The following is a 12,073-nucleotide window of genomic DNA, read 5'->3' as shown; positions in this document are numbered from 1 at the left end:
GGCCGGGGGACACTTGGGGGAGGTGCGGGGGGGCAGCGGGCAGGTCCGGAGGAGAGACCCAGCCCCAAACATTGGTGGAGCCGGGCCCCTGGGCCTTGAATATTGCTGGAGCCCGGGCACCACGGGCCCATACAACTTGCCGCCCCTGGATTTAAGATCGACTCCCTTATACCTCCCAATGCCCACTTACTGGTGGATGAATGGGGGTAAGCAATGCTGAATGGGTTTAACTTACACACCAAGAAGATGTAAGCAAAAGGTGCCTGCGAGTTGCCTACTTGAATTTACACATTCGTACAGCCTCCTGCTTGTTACTTTTCTTTCTACATCGACCCCTCCCCCATCCCAGCCCCTCAATAATCTCTGCTACGTTGCAGAATCACTCTCCTGCAGCCTGCATGACTGATCGCTGACAGCGATTGTTGTATGCATCCCACAAGTCCCAGCACAGCTCCCGTAGTGGCTATGTTCTACAGCATACCTTTGCCCCGTTCTGTCCTGCGTGAGGAGCCAGGAGCGTCAGAAGCTAAATTCTCACACTGGCAGATCATAGAATCATAGCCCTGGTCTACACTGTGGGGGGGAATCGATCTAAGTTACGTAACTTCGGCTATGTGAATAAGGTAGCTGAAGTCGACGTAGTTAGACCTACTCACTGCGGTGTCTTCACTATGGTGAGTCGACAGCTGCTGCTCTCCCATCGACTCCGCTGCACCTCTCGCAGAGCTGGACGGGAGAGTGCTCGGGGGTCAATTTATCACGTCTAGACTAGACACGATAAATCGATCCCCGCTGGATCAATTGTTGCCCGCCAATTTGGCGGGTAGTGTAGACATAACCATAGAATATCAGGGTTGGAAGGGACCTCAGGAGGTCATCTAGTCCAACCCCCTGCTCAAAGCAGGACCAATCCCCAACTAAATCATCCCGGTCAGGGCTTTGTCAAGCCTGACCTTAAAAACCTCTAAGGAAGGAGATTCAACCACCTCCCTAGGTAACCCATTCCAGTGCTTCACCACCCTCTTAGTGAAAAAGTTTTTCCTAATATCCAACCTAAACCCTCCCCACTGTAACTTGAGACCATTACTCCTTGTTCTGTCAAGGATGTCACAGTACCCCATGCAGAACTGCTATCAGACCAATTGTGGGCCTATACCTTACGAGGAGCATGGCCACCCTTGGAGACAATGCTTCAGGAGGGAAGGAGCTCATTTGTTAATTTGTGAATTTTTGAGCTGATTTTGTTGTGTTCCATTTTATTTTCATACCTTACGCTTACCTTGGTGGCTGAACTAACCATTGCCCTCTGTCCGGGATTCAGAGATGGGAACTGGCCAAGTCCAAGTCTGGAAGGGGGCATCCAAGTGCTCCAGGGAGGTAGCAGCCAACTAGACTCCCGTAGCCTCAGAGACCCACATTCAGAAGTGTTGCATAAGGCAGGGAATGCATTACATGATGGTACATAAGAGACTATGTCTAGAGGGACTCTAAGCTGGTGAAAACCACAGGAGGGGGCTGGAAGAAGTTAGCCTGGTCTCTGAATTTGGTCCCAGGAGCCAAAGGGCTAAAGCACCTTGTACCACGAGAGACCCCTCTCACCCAAGTGGAAGAAGATGGAGCGGGTGGGGAGGTGGGGGGGCTGGAAGAAGTTAGCCTGGTCTCTGAATTTGGTCCTGGGAGCCAAAGGGCTAAAGCACCTTGTACTACAAGAGACCCCTCACACCCAAGTGGAAGAAGGTGGGGAGGGTGGAAACCTCTCAGACTGCACTCCAGGACCCAAGGCTGTAGGATTACCAGTGCAGGATGTGAAAGGTTTTGTTGGCCTACGTGAGATACAGCTGTCTGTGGTGGGAGGTGGGGGAGTACCTACGATTATTCAAACTGTAAAACCCCATGGGAAGGAAATGAGGTGAGCAGGTAGAACAATAGGGCAAGTTCATCTGTAGATGTACAGGGACACTGGGGAAGGCTATGGAAGGAGGTGCTCTGGAAAGCATTTACAAGTGCTCGTCACATGAACTATGGCACACAAGCCTCGTCTCTCTCCACTGCCCCACCTCCTTTCTCTGCTCATTCTCATCTATAACAACACTTGGCATTTACTCAGCAAGCACCTTTCCTTCAAGGATCTAAAAGTTCGATACAAATGTGAAGGACAAAAGCTTCACAAGATCCTGTGAGGTAGAGAAATGGCATTAGCCCTGTCCTACAGATAAGGAAACTAAGCTACGGAGGGGTGATGTTGACCAAGGTCACAGGATTTCCAGGGAAAGCCAGGAACAAAACCCAGGCCTCCAGATTCCCAATCTTGGGCATTAGCCACAGAAGCATCCTTCACAGATCTAGTGAGTGAGAATCCATGCTGTGCCTTAAGAGGCACAGCACAGAGCTCACAGTCCAGAGTGGCTTTAAACCACCCTTGCACCCTCCTAATTCTTGGCTGTGCCAGGGGCTGGAAAGGGCCCATGTGTAATTTGGACAGCTCTGGGAGCCTAAGTTATGGCAGCCTCCCAACCCAGGGCTTGCCTTATGGGCTGCAGTGCTGCCTGGAATCTCTGCAGCAACACGCCCCTTCTGTCCCACTGTTTATGCCAGGATTTGGGATGGGTACTGGGAAGGCAGCTTTATGGCTGTCTTCTGCAGTGCCTGAACTGGAGTAATCTTCCCCCAGTCACAACCAGGGCTTTTAGGGCTTTTTTTATGATGTGCTGGCCCTCTTAAATGGTGTAAAGGGGCCAGAGCAGGGACAATTATTTCACCCTCTGTCTATTGTTGGTACAAGAGTCTTCTTTATTGTAACTTCTACCTTCACATCTGGCACAGCTTTTTGGCGTGATCTACTCTCCCTTTCAAACCTTCTTCATCTCTCCTTTCTCTCCATTGCCCATGCCTCTCATTCTTCTCCTTGTGTTCCTGATCCTATTTATCTGAATAACTGCACTCTGCATAGCTCTGTAAGGGGTGCTGAGACGCAACTGACACTAAATAAAATTAACTATTGAGCTGTATGTGGAAATCTTTGACTCGCAGCTGGGGACACTTGGATATGGCTTAAATATTTCAAGGCAACAATAAAAACAATTCAATGCCCCCACCTGTAAAATAGTAAAGTTCTCCAGCACGCTGTTCATCATGTATTTCTCTGGGAGATGTTTGAGTTTATGGATGAAATTAATCATGTATTCACATAGAGGGGAGCGGTGGATGCGATAGGAATAGTGTCCATTTTCATAGTGAGCATACTCCGTCTATAGTGTAAAAGAGAAAAGGTGCACACAGGGTCACCACTGTTTTTATTAATGTTACTTATAGTTAAAATAATAATAACCACGTGCATTTTCACATCGCTTTACCAACATTAGTTCATTCATCATTCCTTACAATCATCCACTCTGAAGTAGCTTTCCTTGAGCTCTCAAATTTCTCCTGCTTTGAATATTTAAAGAAAACCAAAGGAACATGTCTACTGTGGTAATAACAGTTTGCACTATTATAGCGCCTTCGAGCTGAGGACCTCTGGGTGCTCTGCTGCTATTAACGATTTAAGCTTCCCAAAGCCTCTGTGAGATAGATCAGTAGCATTATTCCTGTTTCACTGATGGAGAAACTGAGGCACCCAGAGGTTGTGACTTGTATGAGATCACACAGCAAGGCAATGGCACATCTAGGAATATACACCTTGAGTCCCAGTCCAATTCTCTACCTACCAGACCATGCTGCCCAGATTAGCAAATGGGGATTAAAAACTTACGGAACTCTTTCATTACTATCACATTTTAGTTCCAGTACATGTAAACTTCCCCCAAACTGAAGTGACAGGGGAGTTTATCACTTCTTAGCAACCCTTTGCATTCCGTATGCCTTCATCTTGTTTTCCCATTAGAATCCTATCTTCTCTCCCATGTGCCAGCACCTCCATTGCAACAGTAATACAGAGGAGGAGGTGCTGCTTTTTCTCCCCTCTTTTGAGATTGCCATGAGGCTCCCAATCTCTGCTGACCCCCAAGCAGTGGGATGCCCCTAGCCAGAGATTTGCTTTTGATTTCAGCAGCATGATGAAGAGCAGCAGTTCTTGCTGCACTTTTAAAAAAGGTGTAGCATCTATTCCTGTCAGAGCTTGCTGTTATACGAGGAGCAGAAGGGATCGGCCTAGACACTCACCCCGGATGGGTGGCATTAGCTGTTAGTAAAGGTTTATCTTTGTAAACATATGGGTTAGAAACTTCCTTTGTCTATATATTCTGTCTTTGTTGAGAATCATCCTGCAGGCCAGCTGAACACACTGAACAGGCTAGAGCCATGTGTTTAAAAATCCCAACTCAAACCCCATAAAAATCACAAAAGACTGGCTTAAAAATCACGAGTCTATAAAAATAATAATAAATGTGGGGATCTTTCTATTTGCCTTCTGGTTTGTAAGCCCCAAGAGGTCACATTTTCAAGCTTTTCTCCTCAACTATGAGGGCTGGGAACTTCATTGTTTAAAACAATGAAAGCTGAGTCTCTCTCAATCACTGGACTCCAGGAGCCGGCGCTTTAAGAAAAACACCAAATATTGCAAGACGTGATAAAATTGTGTGAGGGGGCAACACTACAGGCAGGATCAGGCCCATCCCTGCATGTCTGACACACTGCACTAGACTGATGCTTCCTGATTTTCAATCCTTTTCCAAGCCACCTCCCTGACAAGGGGGTACTTTCTGCCCTCAGAGGCACGGTGGGGTTTGTGAGGACATGCAAGGGCTGAATTGCACCCCAGAGTACTCTGCACTCAGGGCTCTGCTGCCTTCTCTTCCTACCTCCACTTTCTCCACCACCTGCTTTCCGAAGGAGCACACTTTAGTGGAGCAAGTAATGATCATGTTTTCTGGGCTTTCGTATTGGCTGGAAACACCATAGAAAGATCTGGATTCATCTTCAATGTTGGTGTTCAAATCAGCCTGCAGGAAAAAAGACAAGGATAGTAGGCGATTCCTAAGTAGCTCATTAGTTTTGGGTCACCGGCATCACACACACACCACCCAAGGAAAGAGTTCTGCTCTGGCCTTGGGCTTTTGTTTTTGGAGGTCAGGGGGAGGGGAAATCACGCTGCCAAAGCAGATCAACATGTGTGCCCAAGAAGCGGAGGAAATCTGGGCATGGGATACCTTTTCAAATTTGGGTGCCTAAAGTTACACATCTAAATTCTAATTTTGACATTTAAATCCCTATTTAGGGTCTTGAAATAGGTATTTGTGGGCTTAAGTTAGGTGCACAAGCTATCATTAGGGCTCTAAGTTTGAAGATGTGGTGCTACACCACTACCACCAGAGGTCATACTAGCCTGATATTCTCTCCTGAACAAGGAAAAGAAAAGTTTACAGGTGCCTTGCAAAAAACAAAGCAACAGAAAAAGGCATTTAGTTTATTCAACTTCATGAAATAAGAGAACAGAGAGCCTCAAATTCCTCAGGTTTCAGAGTAGCAGCCATGTTAGTCTGTATTCGCAAAAAGAAAAGGAGTACTTGTGGCACCTTTGATTTGTTGGTCTCTAAGGTGCCACAAGTACTCCTTTTCAAATTCCTTAGTGCCTGATGTGACCAGGTGCTAATTTACTATATTACCTTTCCTTCGATTCCTATGGGCTGGTTCAATCTGTACTATCCCCCTGCAAGGTTAAGGGAAATAGGGAAGAAAATCTCCTTCTGCTTCTGGGACAATGGACTCTATGGCCCTGTTGACAGTGCGACAAGAACCAACATACTAGGAACACAGTTCTACAATGGTTTTCCTGACCGCCAGCAGAGATTTTTATCCAAGAACCTGGTTATGGAACCATGCTCTACACTAGACACTGGGAGAGCCCACTGTACAGCGTAGCTAGTGTGATTCTCAGAAAAAACTCCATGTCCACATTGGTCAGAGAAACCTGCTAGAATCCTGCTAAGAAAATCCAAAGAATCCCAGAAATATAGGGCGGGAAGGGACCTCATGAGGTCAGCTAGTGCATCTCCCCATGCTGAGGTAGGATTAAAATACCTAGACCATCCCTGAGAGGTGTATGCCTAACCTCTTCTTGCTATCCAAGGATTGGGATCCCACAGCCTCCCCAGTGCTTAACTACCTTTACAGTTGGAAAGTTTTTCCTAACATCCAACCTAAATCTCCTTTGCTGCAAACTAAGCTGATAATTTCTTGTCCTAACCTTGGTGATGGTGGACATGGAGAACAATTGATCACCGCCCTCCTTACACCATGTTTAAACAGAGCTAGAGCTAAGGTGGGATCACAGCTCAGACAAAGCCTTAGTATTGGAACAAAGTCAGTAGGTTCTTCCATGACTGCTGCAGCCAAGCCCAGATATAGGGAGACTCTGCACTGGCTGTGTTAGTCAGGCTAGAAGTTAGAGAGCCAAGAACCTGGTCTGTCTGCATGTCTGGCAAGCACCATAAAGAATCATTGTCCTGTTCATCACAAGTCCCATCTCTTCTCAACCAGGAGAGGTGTTACATGAATCTTTCTCTGGGGCCTCCAGCAAGAGATAGTGGTGCCACTTTATTACCATTTCCAGGAAGTTACAGTTGTAGCTCCAGAATCGGAAGCCCGGGAGCACAAGCTGGCTGGAGCAGACAAGGACTCTGCGCTACACAAGTGACCAGCAGGTGTTGGTCCTCACTGAATGCTGGAACCAATGCCACAGATGAATTCATCGCTTTGCCAATGGTGACACTAACAACATTAGTAGGAAGCCATGTAGAAACATACAGCGTTTCAATCCAACCTAATTCCCCTGCCGGTTAACGTACTGCTGCAGGCACACAGAGGGCAAGGAGAAGGAGGAAATGCAATCAACCCTACCATTTATTTCACCAAGTCCAATTTCCATTTCCCACTTAGCACATCAGCTCCATTGTCCCATCCCTGCTGCCTCCTTCTGCATCTGCACAGGCTGCAATGTGCTGCGTGCAATGGGTACCTGGAGATTTCTGCTATCATGAAACCTGTTGGGCTCAGGCAGATACATGATGCCATTGAAAGCTGAGCCAGCAAGCCACTGAAATCCAGTCACCACACATTTTCCCAGAGCACATGTCGCAAGTTCAGAGCAACTGCCCCTGTATTTCCCCTTAGTGGTCCAGCAAAGGCACCCACGCATAGGCTTCCAGCTCCCCGGCCAATGCCTTTCTGGATGGAGACTCCCGTCTCTCTCCTTCCTGACCAGAGTATGTCCAGGCTGCACAGCTCCCTGCCTGCACTGTGTGATTCCCAGCACAGACAGGCTGCCCAAGGATACCTCTTCGCTTTCTCCTCAGAGACGGTTAACAGGTGTAATTGCTACGGTTATAAGGTACCACAGCCAGCACTTCTTAAACAAGCTTACTTTATTCTTAAGGTAAAAAGCATATTAAGAAAACATATCAGAAAGAACAAAAGAACCCCTACACATGCTAATAAGCTTACCAGAGTTAACCCCAACTCTAACATAGATTATGGCAGGAGCAGTCCTTCAAAGCCCCACCCTAGGGATTTCTTTGTGGTTACAAGTTCATCACAGCTTCAGCATAAAACAAGCACCCAGTCTTATGGGACCTTAGTAGGCCAGGTTCTTCCAACCCTACCCATAAGCAGTGGTTCTCAGACCCCCAAAAAATGTCAAATAGAGGTGCAGACCCCTTTGGAAATCTATTGTCAGTATATATAGTTGAATTCTGTTCAGTCAATTTTCAGTCTAAGTCTTTCGCGGACCCCTCAGACATAGTTCCGCGGACCAAACCACTGCCCTAAGGATTGGGGCCCTCCATGGACCAGGGGTCCTGTCCATTTGCTGGATCAGGAAAAAGGCCCTGAGCCAGTTTAAAACCAGGCTATTTACCCAAACCCTTTCCTTGTCTGTCAATCCCTGGAGAATCCAGTTTGAACTAGCATATGCGCATCTTTCCAGGGAAATGGCTTCGCTGGAGATGTCACAACCTGGGTGAATTTGCCTAATCACCCCCTGCTTTACCCTTCCCATGGAAATACATATAATTTCACAACAACACGTACACCACTGCATTTTTAATACAATGGACCCTAAAGGTATTAACCCTACTTCCGTGAGGTCTTACTTAACTCAATAAAGCAGGATGACCAAACCATGGCTCATGAGCTGTATGCAGCTCTTTTATAGTTAAAGTATGACTCATGGAGCCTGCACCCCCTCTCCCCGGCACACATTCTCCACCTACCAGACTGGGGCAGGTTTAGCTCAGGGCTTCTGTGGCAGGGTGGTGGGTCTCAGGGCTTCAGCCCCTCAGGAGGTGCCTACTGGGGCAACGGGACTGATGCCCCGAGCCCCAGCAGGCATGCCCCGCAGGGCTGAAGCCACGAACTCCAGCAGACGTTTCCAGCTCTCAAACTTCTGAAGATTATCATATGCAGCTCAGAGGATCAGTAAGTTTGGCCACCCCTGCAATAAAGTTTATCTTAATTCCATAAGGTTTATTCAGGATATTATCCATCTGTCACAGCACATACTCAGGACCAAATGACAGATGGGTTTATGGCAGGCTTTGATGAAGTAAGTACAGTGGCTACAGGTCTGAATTCTAGCCTAGCAGCTGTAGTCTCCAGCCACAATCCCAGGTGGACAAATATCAATTCAGTGAAAAAAAAAATCTATATTAGTAGAACAGGAAGGTTGCACAGTTGGGCACTCAAGAGTCAAGAATTGTCAGTTAAGAATATGCAACCATTGCTCTGCTCCATATAAGTGTGCTTTGCAATACAGCCTTTAGCTACTGTCGCACACCATTCCTCAAATTATTTAACATAATTGCATACAGTTATTACCAAAGCCTTAAACAGACACAGCATCTTTAAATGCTTCTTTATTCTTCTATATGTTATGTAATTCATTTCATTGTCAGAATGGTCTCTCTTATTTTGAGAGACTCCAGTGTTTTATAGGATATAGTCTCTTCTCTCTAAAGGATTGGGCAGATCTTCAGCTAATGTAAATCAGCATAGCTTCACTGAAGCCAAAGGAACTATTCCAATTTATACCAGCTGTGGATCTGTCCCTAATGTCTTAATAACTTTGTCAGTACCTATGTTCTACACTTCCAACAGGATATTTTGGTTTTCCTGTGGCAACTGATACAATTCTGCACAGTGTTTTATCAGTGTATTAGCTCACCTGCTGTTTCTTTAACATATGAGGCTGTCTTGTCCCTGATCCTGCAAGCACTGACACATGTGAGTAATTTTCACACCTGAGTAGTCCCATTGAGCAAGAGGAGTAAAGGATCCAGGCTTAACTGTGTGCATTTTCGACTTTATGGCTATGTAGCATAGGTCAGCAAAAAAAGATGTGGAGTTGTTTCAAAATCAGATTTTACAATGTTTTCTTGAGAAAAAATAGCATTTTATCCAGAAAACCTCAGAGAAAACTGAATTATCTCTTGACCAGTAATTGTGGTAGAATTTTTTGGAAACAAATTCAGTCACTGAGAGGTGAAACAGAAGGACTGCAGTCTCACTTTAAGTGAAATGCTCAACACAACCTTAACTAAGAAGTCACTACAGGTGCCTCCATAATTGGCAACTCACCTATGAAAAGGTCAGGGCTTAGAATTTCACATCTGTTTAACACCTAGTTAATCAACATTAAGCTATTAATCAACAGTAGGTAAATTTATGTTAATGCTGTTCCAATAAAGCAGGTTTCAGAGTAGCAGCCCTGTTAGTCTGTATTGGCAAAAAGAAAAGGAGTACTTGTGGCACCTTAGAGACTAACGAATTTATTTGAGCATAAGCTTTCGTGAACTACAGCTCACTTCATCGGATGCATCCGATGAAGTGAGCTGTAGCTCATGAAAGCTTATGCTCAAATAAATTTGTTAGTCTCTAGGGTGCCATAAGTACTCCTTTTCTTTTTGCCAGTAAAGCAGGGAGCATTACCATTCAGTAACGTTAAGCCCATGTTTACACTACTAGCAGCATAGCCCCAGTGCTGTAGCTATGCCAGCATAACCCTGTAGTATAGATGCAGCCTACAGCATTTTTCCACTGCTGTAGAAAACCACCTCTCTGAGGGATGGTAGCTAGGTCAACAGAAGCATCCTTCTACTGACCTAGCTGCATCTGCACCAGGACTTGGTTGGCATAGCTATGGGTTTTTCACACCTCTGAGCTCCGAAGCTATGTCAAACTAAATTTTAAATGCAGACCAGGCCTCACCCAAACCCGTTTCCTGGGAACCATCCTGATATGCCATGTCCCAATGAAGTAACCACCTATAATCCAATGATATTTTATGTTTATTCAACACCTTTCAATCCCAAGCATGTTGCATATTACAGCTGGGATTTTTCATAGAGGTGTTTGGCAGTTAAGCACCCAACTCCCATTGAAAATCAATAGCAGTTGGGCACCTATCTATGTTAAGTCACCTTTGAACCTCCCGGCCAGTGTTCCCTCTAATTTTTCCCACCCATGTGCGGAATGAATTTTGTTATGTGCACCACTATGAAGGTGATGTGTCAGGGGTGGGGCCGAGGGGTTTGGAGTGTGGGAGGAGGCTCAGGGCTGGGGCAGAGGGTTGAGTGCAGCGGGGAGGGCTCTGGGGTGGGGCCGGAGATGAGGGGTTTAGGGCTGGGGCAGAGGGTTGGGGTGCAGGGGTGTGAGGGCTCTGGCTGGGGGTGCGGGCTCTGGGGTGGGGCGAGGATAAGGGGCTAAGGGCTGGGACAGAGGGTTGGGGTGTGGGGCGGGGAGGGCTCCAGCTAGGGGTGTGGGCTCTGGGGTGGAGCTCGGGATGAGGAGTTTGGGGTGCAGGATGGTGCTCTGGAGCTACAGCAGGGAGAGAGGACTCCACCCAGCTTTCTTTCCCCACAGCAACACCTGAGCTGGGGAGGAGAGGTGCCTCTCCCTGCCGCGGCAGCTCTGGGGCTGGAGCCACAGGGTAGGTGCTGTGACGTTGCACTCCATAATGCTTTATAGAAATATGCTTATAAGTGTAAATATGACATAACTGGAATATGTTTTATGATAGATATGCTATGTAACATATCTTTGCAAAGGTTATTTTCTACTGCATGTATTAATCCTATTCATATGCATGTATCATTTTTATATCTGAAGTTATGAGCATTTGCTCTATGCTTGTATTTAAAGTGTTTGCTGCTCCCAGAGCCTGCATCCAACACCCGCTTCCCTCACTCTGAACCCCAGCCTTGAGCCCCTTCCTGCACCCCAACCCCCTCATCTCTGGCCCCACCTTAGAGTCCATACATCCAGTGAGAGCCCTAACCCCATCCTGAAGCCCAACCTCCTGCCCCAGCTTGGAGCCCCCTCCCACATCCCAAACCCCTTATCCCCAGCCCCACCTCAGAGCTCACACCCCCAGCCAGAGCCCTCACCCACTCCTATACCCCAACCCCCTGCCGAAGCCCGGTGAAAGTGAGTGAGAGTGGGGGAGCGACAGAGGAGAGGAATGGAGTTAGCAGGGGACGGGGCCTTGGAGAAGGGGCGGGGGGCCGGGCAAGGGTGTTCGGTTTTGGTGCGGTTAGAAAGTTGGCAACCCTATCCCCAGCACAGCTGCTCTCGGGTACCTCACCCAGCTGCAGGAAGCGCCGCGGCTGCTGCCTTCAGCAACCAGCTCTGACTATTTGACTATTTTAAAAATCCTATGACCATGAAATTGACCAAAATGGACCATGAGTTTGGCAGGGCCCTACTCATTATATATTTCCCACTTAGAAGGCAGGCCTATGGAATACTGCATCAGCTGCAGCTTCCAGATGGTCGCCATGGTAGGTTCCATGCAAAACAACAGTCTGGCTTGGAGAAGGTAAAACTTGCATCTTGGTGGCTAGATCCATATCTGAGAGGAAAGGGGGAGGATTTTGGCTAACCAAAGATAACAGAAGGCATTTCCAGCCACTAGCGAGATCTGGGAATCCAGGCACAGAGAAGAGTTCAACAAGACTGCAAGACTCCATGACACTTTGACAACTGGAAGACAGCTGCCCCTGCTCTTCGATACAGCTCCCTCTGCCAACACACAATTCCTCCGCTTCTGAATGCACATGGCAAACAAATTGGCTGGAAGAAG

The 12,073-nt window shown here is 47.1% G+C and overlaps 1 protein-coding gene across 1 annotated transcript in view; it reads right to left on the bottom strand.

The window, feature by feature from the left end:
• Positions 1–12,073, bottom strand: part of TEAD4 (TEA domain transcription factor 4) — an 80,057-nt gene that overhangs the window by 1,906 nt on the left and 66,078 nt on the right. The window contains exons 11-12 of the mRNA XM_038394842.2: positions 4,800–4,940; positions 3,096–3,248 (exon numbers count right to left, since the gene is read on the bottom strand). Coding sequence (XP_038250770.1) covers positions 3,096–3,248; positions 4,800–4,940 — 294 coding nt within the window. The remainder of the gene's footprint in view (positions 1–3,095; positions 3,249–4,799; positions 4,941–12,073) is intronic.

Source organism: Dermochelys coriacea, chromosome 1, assembly GCF_009764565.3.
Source record: "Dermochelys coriacea isolate rDerCor1 chromosome 1, rDerCor1.pri.v4, whole genome shotgun sequence".
In the NCBI taxonomy this organism is placed as follows: Eukaryota; Metazoa; Chordata; order Testudines; family Dermochelyidae; genus Dermochelys; species Dermochelys coriacea.
This window is presented reverse-complemented; position numbering and strand designations above follow the sequence as displayed.